This window comes from Perca flavescens, chromosome 11 (assembly GCF_004354835.1).
Source record: "Perca flavescens isolate YP-PL-M2 chromosome 11, PFLA_1.0, whole genome shotgun sequence".
In the NCBI taxonomy this organism is placed as follows: domain Eukaryota; kingdom Metazoa; phylum Chordata; class Actinopteri; order Perciformes; family Percidae; genus Perca; species Perca flavescens.
In genome coordinates this window covers 8,163,850-8,180,454 of record NC_041341.1, presented here as the reverse complement: position 1 = coordinate 8,180,454, position 16,605 = coordinate 8,163,850, and the positions used below count along the sequence as shown (strand labels likewise).

At 40.8% G+C, this 16,605-nt stretch overlaps 1 protein-coding gene across 1 annotated transcript; it reads right to left on the bottom strand.

The window, feature by feature from the left end:
- Nucleotides 1-5,531: 5,531 nt before the first annotated feature.
- On the bottom strand, nucleotides 5,532-16,602 carry dbr1 (debranching RNA lariats 1). The gene is made up of 9 exons (XM_028591362.1): nucleotides 16,434-16,602; nucleotides 13,871-14,212; nucleotides 12,200-12,324; nucleotides 12,032-12,112; nucleotides 11,846-11,931; nucleotides 10,781-11,005; nucleotides 9,512-9,589; nucleotides 9,279-9,424; nucleotides 5,532-6,745 (listed from the first exon to the last, which is right to left on the bottom strand). Exons 2-9 carry the CDS (start codon nucleotides 14,065-14,067, stop codon nucleotides 5,956-5,958), a joined length of 1,728 nt encoding a protein of 575 aa, XP_028447163.1. The 5' UTR covers nucleotides 14,068-14,212; nucleotides 16,434-16,602; the 3' UTR covers nucleotides 5,532-5,955.
- Nucleotides 16,603-16,605: the final 3 nt, after the last annotated feature.

The window sequence follows — 16,605 nt, the reverse complement described above, 5'->3', positions numbered from 1 at the left end:
GAGCGGCACATGTTGGTGAGTGGCCAGGAAAGGAAAAAAAACAAAACAAAAAGAGTAATAAAAAGAAAAAAGGGTCAAGCCAAGTTGTTAGGTTGTGACTGCTTTCTTCTTCTCCTTTGTCAGAGCTTGCGCCCGCTTGCTTTGCCCTCCTCCTAGTCCTGAATGGATCAGATCCTGCTGTGAATAACGCTGCCACATACTGAACCCCTGGAATGATACTGTCATTTGTTATCCCCCCCGCCTGACCTTCCCTGGTACCCCTAGCGCTGGCCAGGCTCACAGTAGATAAGACCCATGGCACAGTTTGCCCCTAACATAAGTCCATTTGTACGTATTTATTGTCCGGCGTTTAGACTTCTCCTCTCCGAGGCGCTCACATTTCTCCTCTCATGTCCACATAGAAACTCATCATGTGGGGAAAACATTTCAACTTTAAAAAGATTGAATTTTGACAGTGTTTCTCATTAATACATTTTGGTCCGACAGACTTGGTTGTTTTAATAAAGAAAAAATTGCTGAAGTGCCGTGTTCCTAAAAACAGTTTGGGTTTCAATGCCTTGCTTGAGTGCTCCTAGGAAAAAAAAAAAAAAAAAAAAAGTGTCTGTGGCTCTTCACAGCAACAATATAGATTTGATCTGCAGTGTCTATAGTCCCATGACTAATATTTTAATGTATGAGCAGAAAACTGTTAACTCTAACTAATGTCTTTTAGCAGAAAACATCTCTCTCAAACATACAAGACTGGCTGTATTCATTAAATGGCTTAATCTTTTTCAGTTGTTACAATGCTATTGTAATAGCAAGAGATGTGGTAGTCCATGTGTGGCTCTGCTCAGATGAAATTATTGTTATCAGATAAATGAAATATTAGGGAAGGTATGGAAGGCGGGAGGAGGATACGAAAAATATGACATTTGTAATAAACCTGTACCGTGCCCCGTGGGAGAGAATCAGCCCATCTTGTGTTCAACGTGTCCCTCTTTTTTTGTTGTTGGTAAACATGAAACCATAGTGATCTCCATTTCACTTAATATGAGGCTCTTGTGTGCTTGGTTGCTGTCCAAGGCTTGGCTGAAGAAAATGAGAAAGTTAATTAAAAAAAAAACAAAAAACAGAAGTGCCTATTCCCAGTTTCTCTTTTTTTTTTTTTTTTTTTTGCGTGAATCATGCGTTTGTGCTTCGTAGGCAAAGTGCAGGAAAACATTTCCCTGACATTGGCTTGTACTATAAACCAGTACTAACTTGGCACTCGGTCATTAGGCTACTCTGTATCGGCTCTTTGTATGGATGTAAAGAGATGTTGTCGAATACACTGTATGTTAAATATTGTCTTACATTTGAATGAAAGTGTATTTTAGCACAGCACACTTGTAAACCTGGAATGGATCGTTGAAAAAGGGACTCTAATCGATGTTATAAATCTGTTTGATTTCAACAAATATTGGGTGTCCAGGAAATTATTTTGTTCTGCTTTTTTCCAGATTCACAACCAGGCGAAATAGAGCTCATTGATATAAAAAAAAAAGGGGGGGACTAATTAAGGGTCTTAAAATAAGACATTAGAAGTACAATGCCATTTTCAAATAAAAGCTAAAATGATTTGTTCTCTCTCCCCCCCCCACACACACACACACACACACTAACAGCACATTATATAAATTAAACTGCATTCATTCGTCAGTGATCACAAGTAGGTTCGATGATCTGTGCAATTAAAAACAATTCTTTCTCATCAGCATCTTAAGTATGTATCGTGTTCAATAAATCTGTGAATGGCCCTCTGAGTGCAGAATGGTGATTGCGTTTCTTCCACTTGCTTCAGTGAAACAAAAAGTTATTAACATCCAAGTGTTTCCCCCTATAACCGTACAGGCCAGAAAAATCTTTTGGTTATACTTTACTTGAAGGTATCTACATAAGAGTGACATGACACTGTCATGAACATATCATAAACATAAACAAGTCATAAATGTTTATGACCGAGATCTTCAACAGGGGGTCCGGGACCCCTATAGGGTCCTCAGAGTTACTGCAGGGGGGCCGCCAAATTGTTATTTAAAAAAAACAAAAATAATGTAACATGAATCCAACGTATTATTAGCAAATATAAATCAGTCAGCCTATGGTCCCCCAGTGGCTAGAAATGGTGATAGGTGTGAACCGAGCCCTGTGTATCCTGCTCTGTCTTTGAGAAAATGAAAGCTCAGATGGACCAATCAGGAATCTTCTCCTTATGGAGGTCATAAGGAGCAAGGTTACCTCCCCTTTCTCTGCTTTGCCCGCCCAGAGAATTTGGCCCACCCATGAGAGAGAGACATCATGGCTTTCAAACGAGCAAAGTGGCAGTTGGTCAAGGCCACACCCACTCAGATACAGTATTAGGGGACCACTAAGGTCTATATAAAAGAGACTTCAGATACAGTATTAGGGGACCACTAAGGTCTATATAAAAGAGACTTCAGATACAGTATTAGGGGACCACTAAGGTCTATATAAAAGAGACTTCAGATACAGTATTAGGGGACCACTAAGGCCTATATAAAAGAGACTTCAGATACAGTATTAGGGGACCACTAAGGTCTATATAAAAGAGACTTCAGATACAGTATTAGGGGACCACTAAGGTCTATATAAAAGAGACTTCAGATACAGTATTAGGGGACCACTAAGGTCTATATAAAAGAGACTTCAGATACAGTATTAGGGGACCACTAAGGCCTATATAAAAGCATCCAAAGAGCACCATGTCATGGGACCTTTAAGTGTTATTCTGTTTTTGTCATGACAAGTTAGGGTTAGAGTTAGGGTCCATGTGTCATGTGTTCATAACAGTGTCATGACACTCTTATGTAGATACCTTCGAGTAAAGTGTTACCAATCTTTTTTATGGCAAAAATTATGCCAAATACCCATTGTGTTTAACCGTTTTTCATTCAGCGTCGCACTGCCGTGAGTACATGAATGAGGCCGTCTGTGGTTGGTTCACGTCGGTAACAGCAGGACAGTTGAGTGTGTCATCTAACTTAAACGGTTAAACTCTGTTAAACAGGTGGCGCGAAGACAACGCTGTCAGTAGACTGTTCCAAACAGGCTCGGTAACGTACGGCACCGAGCCGTACGTTATGTGGAGCGGGCACTGTGCCAGGCTCAGTTTTAAAAAAAAAAATAGCCTTTTATAAGCAAGCTTGCTTGTAAGGAAATAACGAGAGTAACATGCAAACCAGCTTTAAAAGTGACGTATTGGGACGCCAGGTAGCTCACCTGGTAGAGCGTGCCGCCCATGTACAGTGGGTAGTGAATTGAACCGGCCGCGGATTCAATTCCGACCTGTGGCCCTTTGCTGCATGTCATTACTTCTCTCGCTCCCCTTAAATGTCTAAGCTGTCCAATCTAAAATGCCAAAAAATGAATAATAATAAAGTGACCCATTTTCTGTTTTAACCCTCCCGTTGTCCTTGGGTCAAATTTGACCCATTTTCAAAAAGTTTCTATATCAGAAATTTGGGTTTCTTTCAACCGGATTGTTAAAAAAAATAATAAAATAAATAACCTGGATGGTTCCCTACAACGCTTTTCACAAGTAAATTAAACTCCACTAAAAATCAGTCCACTACTTTCATTGAATGTGGGTGCTTTATTAAATTTTATAGCATTTGAAAAAAATAAAAGATTAAATAATGTTGACATTTTTGGAAAAAGCTTCAAAAACGTGGGGGGGGGGGAAATGTCATAGGCACAGAAAAAAAAAAAAAAAAAAAAAAAGGGGACAAAAACATTGGTGCGAAGGCAACAAAACTGTCGAAAAAGACGACCAAAATGTCGGAAAAAAGTTTTCATTTTAAATTTCGACCCAGAAGAATAACAAAAAAAGTTGCATGGTCGACAGGAAGACCAACAAGGGTTAAATAGGTGAAAAAATGTGCTGTTGGAGTGTGGTTCATGTGGTTTTCAAACATTAAAATTAGGGATGTCCTGATCGGAGCCAATATGGGCATCTTTTAACTGATCGGGGATCAGCAGTCACCCCGATTCCCTTACTCTGATCATTCAGTCAGTAAATTCTACACCATTTTAAGTAGAAGTTGATTTTATACGCGACTTTTACAAAAATGCTAGCTGCACTAAGTTAAATATATTAAGCTGAAGACATCTTTTAGTTACTTAAGTTATTTTTGTCAACAAAAAAAAAACTGTTTGCGGCTCTGTTATCTGAGCAAATACAGTGTTTCCTCTATGTTGATTTGACCGTGGCGGCCCCCCACGGCAACATTTCTGCCCCCAATGGTATCAGAAATAGGGTTGCATTGTTAGAGTGCATGTCAGAGAACTTTTGTATTTTAGGTGCATTATTTACATGCAAGTAGTGACCCTGCATTAAGGTAATGTCGTTAATAGTGGGTCTATTGTTATTTAGAGCCTCGTTCGGGCACAAAAAAATCAAGCCCGACCCAGCCCGAGCCCGTGCACGTTGTGCCCGAGCCCGGCCCGGCCCGACGCATTAGCTGGAATTATGAGCCCGAGCCCGATTTCAACCCGACACTTTTTTATTCCGTGGGCCGTTATAACTGATGTTCTCAACTACAATTCAGAGTTGTTTGAACTGCAAAAATCTGTTTAAAATGATCTTAATGAATAATGCAACAGGAGCGAAGCATGTAAACTGCGAAGTTTATTCAGAATGGAACGGATCGCAAATGGATCTGAATGAAGAAAAGTAAAAAACTCAACGTATTTCTCTGTGAGGGCTTGCCCGCTTGCCTCGCCCTCCGGGGGAGCCTATTCTCGGAGAAGTAACAGAAGAGGAGGTTGAAGGCTGACTATCATCTTTTCTGCCACGGCGAGCCTACTTCATGTGTCTGTTCATCATCCACGTCCCCGTTTTATTTGCTGTCATAGGCAAACAGCGACCGCACTTAATGCACTCAACAACGCCGACACATATGTTGTCACTTACCACGACTTGTTTAAAATGGTTCCATACCTCGGACTTTCCTCCAAACTTGCTCAAAGGTAATTCTCCCATTTTTCTTTGTTTCTTTACATCCTCAAGCTCCATGGTGCACTTAAGCTCCACAATACAGCCCGCAGCCCCGGTGTGATGCGTGCGAGAGGAGGAGACTCGGCGCATGACACATGTTGCATTTTGTAACTGTAGTCCAACTTGTGTAACTTTTTGGACACATTTGTTACTTTGGCCTAAGTAGATAATAGTTCTGATTATGGCATAGCTTTCTCCCCACCCAATTAGGCTAAAGTAATGATTAAAAAAAACACAAATGCTTGATCAAGGGTCCGGCCCGAGGATAGTGGCGGAAAATAACGGGGCTCGGGCTCGGGCAGAGAATCTAAACACTATTGTTATTTGCTATAGAATTCTTAGCCTATATGTCAAGATCAAAGTTCGGACCTGCCCCCACTGCTAAACAAATATCCTAAAAGGAAACACTGTATGGAATCGGGACTCGGTATCGGCAGATATTCAATATTTTAAAAATCACATCGGCAAAAGAGCGGATCGGGACATCCCTACGTCAAAGTCTCCTTTTAATTCATTTAAAAACAAAAAAAAGGGGATTTTAATTGTTCAGCAACTTTACTCATTGTCTTGAAATTACATGTAAAAAAAACAAAAAAAACAACAACACAAAAACCTAAATTCCCTTGGTTTAATTAAAATATATACAAATTATATTTAAACAAAAGGAGGAGACACACACACACTCCCATGGCTGGAATTGCTCTTGCGTAGGAACTCCCCCTCTTTTGTCGTGGACAGACTGCTTTTAGGAGATTTAAAAAAAAAACGCCAAACCTCTGTTTTGTCAAGTCAGTAGCTGTATAAAACAATCACATAAATTAATACAAGGATTTCAATAAATCAATAAAACTAACGGAGGATTGGACGCTCTCTAACTACTGGTATGGAAGGAGTCCTCACCTTCTCCCCCCTGACCTCTAATCCTCGCTCTCGTCCTCCTCCGCCGCCGTATAGATCACCTGGTTCCTGCGTTTGATGCGGGGGGTTGTGCTTTTACTGCCGGGCGCACCCCCGGCCTCGCCGCTGCTACGTTTTAGGATACGTACGGCTGAGGAGGCGTCTTCATCTTCATCGCCGTCGTCGTCCTCGCAGCGTTGTCTCCGTTCTGCTTCGGCGTGAGAGCGGGCTCCGGCCGGGGTCGAGTGGAGGGGGGGCGGCAGGTTCATCAGGTGGGACATGAGGGTCGGGGGTGAGGCGTCGGATTTGGGCGCGGGCAGAACCATGCGGCTCGGGGTGTGGGCTTCACCTACGGGCGCGTCGGGGAGCTGATCTCCTTCCGAGTTGCCCTGCACCTCCGCCTCCCCCTTTCCCTCCTCTTCCTCCCACTCGTCCTCTATCGTGATCTCGTCGGGGTTAAACGAGCTCGACAATCCCGAGGTGTCGGTCGGGTACTCGCTGGGTTCGTCCGCGCTGCCCGCGCTGTGGCCGTCTTCGTCGTCGTCCTCCTCCTCCCCTCCGGTGCTGCCCTGGACTCTCCCCAAATCGCCGCCTCCCTGCCCCGAGTAGGCGTAGAGGTCCGTGAGACCGAACGTGGCGCACAGCTCGGTGGTCTGGGGGTTGGCGTGGCAGGTGGGAGTGACGTGGGGCTGAGGCCTGTTGGGGTCGTAGGCGGGCACGGTCCGGCTGAAGTTGTCTGGAATGGCGAGATCGCCGCTCAAGTCCTCCACCACCTTCATCATAGCTGCTTCTGAAGGTCTGAAGTCCCACCTGAGAGGGTAAAGACATTCCACAGATTAGAAATGTACGGTAAGATGGAAACCCCCGACAGCGGAGTCATTACCTCAGCCAAGGCGGTCATGTTTTTTGGCACGGTTTGTCGGTCTGTCAGCAGGATTACGGAAAAACTACTAGTCCGATTTTTGTGAAACTTGGTGGAAAGGTGTAGCATGGGCCAAGGAAGAACTAATTCAATTTTGGAGTGGATCTGAATTATGGGGGTGGATTAGGGCTGTGCAATTAATTGAAATGTAATCGGGATTATGATTTTGGCTCCCAATGATCACAAAAACAGAATAATCGAGAAAAACAATCATTCAGCTCATTCCGTTTTGCAAGTAAACTCTTATTTTCTCTTGTGTTCTGAATGAAAAAATTATTTAAATAGGAAAAGTGTTAAGGCAAATTTCACAGCTGTATGTGTTTATTTTACTGTAGATTTATTTAACTTTTTCCACTGTTTTTTAAGTTCAATAATTGCAACATCTTCCCAGAAGTCAACGAGCAATCGTGTTAAATTATCGTGATTTCAATATTGACCAAAATAATCGCAATTATATTTTTTGCCATAATCGAGCAGCCCTAGGGTGGATACATAAGTTATTTTTCAAATTTCGTTAGCATTGCGGGATTGGGCATTTGTGCTGCATTCATGTGGTATCGGAATAATCTGAAAAATAAATTCCCTACTGGGAGAATTTACATGAACGCAACCTCAGGGTTGGAGCGCTAGCTGGGAGTTAAGGCGTGCCTTGGCGGAGGTCTGCGCTCTCCGAGTGTCCTTCTAGTTATGGTTAAGTAAACTGCAAAATTAAAAGAAAATTATCAGCAACTGGTCAATTAACTTCAATTGACTAAAATTATTTTTGCGTTTTTTTTTTTTTTTTTTTTTTTTAAAGCAACTGAAAAGCTTTGTGCATAGCATGTACTTCAGGGCTAAATGTGCTGGCTACTGCAAATTGATGAACACATAAAATATTTTAAAAACTTGTGTTTTTTTTAAAAAAGGTAGTGATTTTCAGTGTGTATTTCTCTATATCCTATATGGAAACAATTTACTTGAAGGTATCGACATAATCGTGACAGGACACTGTCATGAACGTGTCCCAAACCAGAAATTAACCAGGATGACATTACCAGAGGATGTCTTTGTCATGACTACTTGACATAACTACTTGACATAATGTCATTCTGTTTAATGTCAAGTTGTCTTAATAAGGACACTCCAAAGAAATTGAATGTCAAGTTGTCATGACAAATACATCTTCTGGTAATGTCATCCTAGTTAATGTCAAGTTGTCATTACAAAGACATCCCAAACACATTTAATGTCAACTTGTCATGACAAAAACAAAATGACAGTTAATGACAGAGGTCATAAACGTTTATGATTCGTTTATAACATTTATGACACGTTCATGACAGTGTCATGTCATAGTTATGACAGTGTCATGTCACGATTATGTCGATATCTTCAAGTAAAGGGTTACCTCCTATATTTTTTACATTCTCTGGGATGATCAAGTCTATTTTACACACCTGTATGCACTGGCCAAATGCTACACAAACTGTGTGTGCCTGTGTGTAATTTGAAGTGCAGAGCTAAAATTTTAAAGTGCTCATATTATGCTTTTGGTATTTTTCCTTGTCCTTTGTGTTATATAACTTTTTTGTGCATGTTATAGGTTTACAAAGTTTACAAAGGTTTACTCTGCTTCTGACTGGCTAGTAGTCCTTACCTAGGTACTGTCAGGGCATGCCCTCATACTCTGCTTCTGACTGGCTAGTAGTCCTTACCTAGGTACTGTCAGAGCACGCCCTCATACTCTGCTTCTGATTGGCTAGTAAACCTTACCTAGCTAATGAGCATGTGCGACTCACAACAAAGGTGGAACAGAAGTGAGATGTCTCACTCTGTAGCTAAAACAGAGAGCTCAACACACAGGGTGAAAAGAGGAGCTGCAGCAATGTGCAGTTCAACAAAAATATGGTGTTTTCTGAAAATTAAACCACATAAACCTATTGTGGTACAACCTCTAAATACAATATTGAACCTGAAAATGAGCATAATATGAGCACTAAAATTCAAACCCCCAAATAGCTATTCACATCTGACTGAGTAACTGAGCACGTTCAAAGTGGCCTTAAAGAAATGGTTACAGTACCATGTAGCATTTTCTATCAAATCTTTTACTTTTATGACCAAGAAAGCCGCCTGCTTTATACAGTATATGTTGATTGTATTGTCTTGTCTGCACTGGTTGTCTGTTGTTGAGCTGTTTTGTCTTGCGGCATGATAAGTGTTTAATTAGAGGACCACAATGGAAATGGGACTTCGGATTTTGTTTTTTTAATCCTCGCTGATTTTTTTATGTCTGCCTGTGTAATTACTGCTGTGCAATTTTTTATTTTTATTTTTTTAAATCAAAACCAAGATCAAAGATCTACGAGTGATGCTTGCGGCACTCTTGGGTCCTTTGCACTTGAATGGCCTATAATTTGACGTCTTAATATATGGGCATACCGTTCGTGCAGGCCATTGTTCTCTGGGGGGTTCCAGGGGTGAGGGGTGGTCCTTTGCAGACTGTTGGTGGCCTTCAGAATAGCGAGCCACTCTGGATCATACTCAAGACCCTCAGATGAACCCGGTCTTTCTGGAACATCCACAATCTGCAACGCAAGCACATTACATCGTTGCTTAAAACTATCACTCCTACACCTTCAATTAGACTGAACTCTCCAAAACTTCTCTCTCACCTGTAAGAACTCCCTGTAGGGCAGACATTTATCCAGGGACAGGAATTTGGTCACACGAGGGGCAGCATTAGCTTTAGGCTAAAGACAAGAGTATTCACGGAGTTGGTGTAATATATACATTGGAATAATAGATTGGTACTACAGCTGCACAATTTATAGTTTTTATATAGTAAAATGGCAACTGCCAAATCAAATTTCAACTGGCGCAATAAACACACCGCAAAACGCTGCAACATATCATGGACACTGCACTTTAAAATGCCCATTTTTTTTATTGTGTCTTTTATATTCAATTTAATTTTCAATTTGTTCAATAAAAGAATCGACACTCCGACCTTCGGCCCTTTGCTGCATGTCATGTCTCGCTCTCCTCTTTCATGTCTTCAGCTGTCCTATATAAATAAAGGCCTAAAATGCCCAAAAAAATTATCTTAACATTTTTTTTATTTCCTTTCATTTGTTTTAAACTCAACGAGCAATTTGTTGAAAGCAGCAGAAATGCAGAACTGAGTACAATTTAATATCCGTTCATCGCAAGTAATATCGTTATCACAATATTCAAAATGTTAAAGTGCTCATATTATGCTTTTTGGCTTTTTCCCTTTCCTTTATTGTGTCATATATCTTTTTGTGCATGTTATAGGTTTACAAAGTGAAAAAGCCCAAAGCCCCCCCCAAAGGGACTTACCATCTCCAACAGAAAACACTGTTCACACACTGCTCCAAACAGCTCTATTGTAGTCCAGCCTTTACTTCAGAGACAAACGTGGTCACTTTGTAACACACGTTATAATGCTCACCTAGCTGCTAGCATGGTACACCCTCATACTCTGCTTCTGACTGGCTAGTAGTCCTTACCTAGGTACTGTCAGGGCACGCCCTCATACTCTGCTTCTGACTGGCTAGTAGTCCTTACCTAGATACGTAGCATGTGCGACTCCCAACAAAGATGGAACAGAAGTGAGATGTCTCACTCTGTAGCTAAAACAGAGAGCTCAACACACAGGGTGAAAAGTGGAGCTGAAGCAATGTGCAGTACAACAAAAATATGGTGTTTTTTTTTAATTAAACCATGTAAACCTATTCTGATATAACCTCTAAATACAATTATGAACCTGAAAATGAGCATAATATGAGCACCTTAGCACATATCTCATATTTTCATCATATCGTGCAGCCCTAGTTGGTACCCAGGATTATTAAAATCACAATCTAAAATGCATCAGCAGCTAATACTGACGCTAGCTGCAAAAGACTTGTCACTCTCACCGGATGTTGCATAAGCGCGGCAAATTTCACATGAAGATGTGCAGAGAACCAGTAGCTGGGCTGGAGGTGAGATAGGAGCTCCTCAGCAGCAGGACTTCCCAGCGTGTTGGACTCCACCTCCTGACGCAGAAACTTCTTCTTCCGCAACAATTCCCCTGTGCTTCCGTAGTGGTAGATTCCACGAGGCCAGTCATGGCTCATGAAAATGTCTATGGGCATCTGGATCTTAGTGGAAATAGAAATGAGTCAATAGGCATCAAATTATTGTTAATTTTTGAAAGTATTTAACCCTCCTGTTGTCTTCAGGTCAATTTTTGTCAAAACCAACATAATTTGACCCATTTTCAAAAAGTTTCTACATCCCAAATTTGGGTTTCTTTCAACCAAATGGTCATAGAAAATAACGTGGATGGTTCCAATACAACGGTCTTCACAAGTAAGTACACTCTTCATTGAATTTGGGCGTTTTATTCTAGTTCATATTTCTATTCATTTGAAAAAAAAAAGTGACAAAAATGTCAAAATAAACTGGAAAAGAATCGACAAAAACATAAAAGGTGACAAAGAAAAACTTGTAAAAAAGTGACAAAAAAAATAGACAAAACATCAGGAAAAGTGACAAAAAAGTCAGAAAAAGTGAAACGTTGAAAAAAAGGTTTTAATTTACAACGATGGAAAGACAACACAAGGTTTAAAAAAAAAAACAAAAAAAAACTAAAAATGTCTTAACATGAATCCAAGATAATATAAATACAACAAATATAAATTGGCCTATTTGTGAAAAAGAAAAAAGATTGACGATAGGCTTACTGGCCTATTTTAATAGCTTAGTATGCACTAAAAAGGTATGTATAAAGGCTTTAGGACACCCTACACGTTATTGTAGGCCCAGTTTAATATGAAACTTAATTTTATACAATATATATAGCAGGGGGTCCCTGCTCCGTCTCTATCAGTTAAGGGGTCCTTGGCTTAAAAAAACGTTGAAGACCCCTGGTTAAGAGAAATAAATGGATAATATTTTGAAATGTTAGCAAGAGTACAAGTTGAATCTATGATATTTACCTGTTTCAATTTGAAAACCTCAATATTTCGGATGTGGTATACACTTCGCAGTGTATCCGGATTGTATGGAGGGAATTCATGGTGACCTTAAAAGAGCAAACATCTCTTTGGAACATACCGCACAGTGTGTATAACTTCAAGCATTTAGTCCAAAAAAAAAAATAAATAAAAAAAAAAAAAACTCACCCCTTCTGTAGTCTCGTGATTTGAAGATCCCAGATAAGCCACCGATTCGAATCCCTTTGTAGCGAACGACGCCGGCATAACCTATGGAAATATGGTCAAGTCAGGCCTGGGGACTAACAGATAAACAGGTAGACAGAAGAATCACACGTACTGTCTGCTGGTCCCTACCCAGATAATAAATGTTGGGTGCCACCCAGCCTCCATAAGGCAGCTCCTGCAGGTGGTTGGAAGCCTCGTGGTTCCCTCCGATGAAGATGGTCAGGACTGGAGCCTTCTTCTCTCCAGAATAGTATCTGAAACAAACGCGATATCAACTGGCGCAATGAACACACCGCGAAAGGCTGCGACATATCGCACGTTTTGTGTTAGCTGAAAGAAAATATCAGTAGAAAACGGCACTTTAAAATGTAGTCTATATCCACAATGTTCCATTTCCGGGATTGCACGGTGCCACCGGAAATTCCGCACTTCCTCTTTCTTTGTGTTGGCGTTCTAACCACCGGTGGATTTGTGAGGACTATGGTTAACTGCTCCTCAGATCTCTGCAGGGTAAATCCAGACAGCTAGCTAAACTATCTGTCCAATCTGAGTTTTCTGTTGAACGACTAAAACTACTTTTGAACGTACACATGTTCCACCAAAACAAGTTCCTTCCAGAGGCTATTTTGCAGAGGCACCGAGGCTCCGTACGGGGCTTAGCACCGCCCATGACGATTGGGATTGGTTTAAAGAAATGCCAATAAACCAGAGCACTTTTTTCTCCCATCCCAGAATGTTGTGTGGACTAGCCAGACCCTCCTCCGCAGCGCTGTGGAGGAAGGTCTCGCAACACGAGGCTATTTAAAATCTGTCACTTTCTTTTTTTGTGGTGCCTTTAATGTTCAATTTGTCCAATAAAAGAATGTTGGAAATTATTTTCTTTCATTTGTTTTAAATTCAACAAGCAATGTGTTGTATTTTAGCAGAGCAGCAGAAAGGCAGAACTGAGCACACTTTAATATCGGTTTATTCATCGCAGGAAATAGCAATATTCAACATCGTTATCGCATATATTCCTCATATGGTGCAGCCTTACTCTCACCAAGGTCTTGCACTTTTTTTAACCCTCCAGTTGTCCTCGGGTCAAATTCGACCCATTTTCAAAAAGTGTCTATATCAGAAATTTGGGTTTCTTTCAACCAAATTGACTAAAATTAATGTGGATTGTTTTATAAAACGCTTTTCTCAAATAAAGGATCAGTTCACAACTTTCATTGAATTTTGGGCGTTTTATTCAAATCTAAAATCTAAACGCACCCTAGTGGCAGCAAATTTATTTTGCAGCCAGGGTCAGTCTAGGCACTCTCCATTGGCTTGCAAACTGGAAAAACCAAATTTTGGTCAGGCCAATCACATCGTGTATAGAGTCGGTGGGCGGGGCTTATGGCTGCTGCTGGCGAACAGCGGTCTTCTGGAAGACTTGAGTTCAGCTTTTCTTTTAGAACAGAACAAAGAACGGCACAGAAATCATTCTTAAAAAAAGATGTTTTCAGAGTTTTGCCGACCGGAGACGGCAAAAGTTTAAACTTAAAAGTAACAAAAAGGTCGGAAAAATTACAAGTGACAATCAGTCAAACAAAAGTGACAAAAAAAAGTAAAAAGTAAACAAAAGTAACAAAAATATCAAAACAAGCGTAAAAAACTTTGAATAAACTAAAAAAATTCAACAAAACGTGGCAGAAGGTGAAGAAAAAGAATGCAACTAAAATGTTGAAAAAAGTGCATTTCTTTAGCCGGGAGAACACCACAAGGGTTAAACATGGAAAACAACAACAACAACAACAACCACCAAGAACTGACTTGTAAAAGGTCTGCATCGTTCTGTACTTGGCTGGGACTGCCATGCACTTCATGTCTCCTTCATTTCGCACTGCTTGGAAGTCTCCACAGCAAAGCAGCAGGTCCACTTTTACTCCTTCCTTCTTCTCCAGGAAGGCGATCGTCTCGTAGATCTTGTCCAGCTCCCCATGGCAACAGCCTTCCACCGCAATCTTCATGCTGCACAAACCGGTGAGCTGCTGATTCCCCAGAGAAAAATCTAAAGTGAGGGTCGGGTTGTATTCTGTGCCCACCTAGGGGCTGTCAGCCTCCACTCACAGGGATGCTGGGGCCTCTGCTTATGGTAGATAATCGCTGGGTGATCTGCAGGGGTACGAACAAAACAAAAGTTCTAAACATTGGCGATGCTATTCCTTTCACACAAAAAAAGTACAGTCATGACAGGAGAGCAACAACATGGTTTTAAGTCAGTCTGTTTGATAACTGAATGTCAACTTTTGTTCAAGTGAACACTGTGAAGACAGAAAGTGGACAGTGTCAAATGACAGTTGTGAAAAGTGTGTTAAACATTTTAGATAAAGCATTAAAGTGCTCATATTATGCTTTTTGGCTTTTCCCCTTTCCTTTATCGTGTTATATACAAAGTGAAAAAGCCCAAAGTCCCCCCCAAAGGGACTTACCATCTCCAACAGAAAACACTGTTCACTAACTGCTCCAAACAGCTCTATTGTAGTCCAGCCTTTACTTCAGAGACCAACGTTAGTTTGGCTAGTAGTCCTTACCTAGGTACTGTCAGGTCACGCCCTCATATTCTGCTTCTGACTGGCTAGTAGTCCTTACCTAGGTACTGTCAGGTCACGCCCTCATATTCTGCTTCTGACTGGCTAGTAGTCCTTACCTAGGTACTGTCAGGTCACACCCTCATACTCTGCTTCTGACTGGCTAGTAGTCCTTACCTAGGTACTATCAGGTCACGCCCTCATATTCTGCTTCTGACTGGCTAGTAGTCCTTACCTAGGTACTGTCAGGTCACACCCTCATACTCTGCTTCTGACTGGCTAGTAGTCCTTACCTAGGTACTGTCAGGGCACGCCCTCATACTCTGCTTCTGACTGGCTAGTAGTCCTTACCTAGCTACTGCACATGTGCAACTCCCAACACTCGACTCTGTAGCTAAAACAGAGAGCTCAACACACAGGGTGAAAAGAGGAGTTGCAGCAATGTGCAGTAAAACATAAATATGGTGTTTTTTTAATTAAAACATGTAAACCTATTCTGATAGAACCTCTTAATACAATTATGAACCTGAAATGAGCATAATATGAGCACTTTAAAGCAGTCTGAAAAACCCCACTTTCAAATTTGTGAAAGCTTTATCCTATTTTGGAAAATGCCAAAAGGAAAGACTTCAATGCTTTTTTCACATCAAGGCCACATTTGATCAGGTCCAGGTCAAAAAGCACTTAACTTGTCAAACCAGGACTACATTATCCCAGAGAGGCTAAAGATTCTTTAAAAACGGTTTCCGATTTGTGGAACGTTATCCTACTTGTCAAAATGCAACAACAAAAAAAAGGGAGATTTCACTGTGGAGTTGAGATGATAGTTGTTTTGATCTTAGTTGTACAGTTGCTGTGAATATAAATCATAAGTTGCTGAATTGGACTGTACAGTAACATTAAGAGTGATCGGTAGTATGCACCCATTTCAATCAGATTATGGACAGAACAGTCATGTCATGTTTCATCTTAGGGATGGGCAATATATCGATATTATATTGATATCGTGATATGAGACTAGTTATCGTCTTAGATTTTGGATATCGTAAATGGCTTAAGTGTTGTCTTTTCCTGTTTTTAAAAGGCTGCATTACAGTAAAATTATGTCATTTTCTGTTACCTGACTGTTCTAGCTCTTCTATTATTTCTACCTTTGTCCACTTGTCATTATATCTACATTACTGAAGATTATTTATCCAAAATCTCATTGTGAAGATATTTTGTTAAAAGCACCAATTGTCAACCCTATAATATCGCCACAATATCGATATCGAGGTATTACGACAAGAATATCACGAGATCCGATTTTCTGCATATCGCCCAGCCCTAGTTCATCTTCATAGAAAGAGTGAAACAAGTGACAATGAAACTAAAGCCAAACAGAAGATATACCGGGCTGTATGTGACCACTTTTTAAATATTAAATATTCAGCGATGCACCTGACATTAGGGTACTATTAGTTTCGTCTTTTTTTGGAGCCCTTAGTGGCTTCCCGTTGCTTTGAAAACTGGCACACATGTAACGTTAATCACTTTCATTTGACAAATGTGGCTGCTGCTACTTGGCATTCAGTCGAATATGCGTGTCCACAAGGCATTTGCAACAATGTGTCTTCCCTGCGTCCAGTTACAACACACTTTCAGTAAGCAACTTAACTGCTTAAATTAGCAACATATCATAACATGCAATAGCTAGCTCGGCTACGCAGTTCGTCTACTGTAACGATGCATCGTGTTGAAACGAACCATGTTGATCCCGAGAGCATACAACCAGAACAAAATAAGATAACAAACTGAGTACTTACGGCGATGAATGGATAACTGAAGAGTAGGTTTGTCCTGTTTTATACTCCGTAATGTCACAAACTTTTTCTGAAAATCATGTTTTGCAGAGCCACCGCAGAGCCACCATAGAATGAATTTTCCCACCTCGCAGCTACCACTTAAAGCGCATGCGCAAGACGTCACAAACTTGAG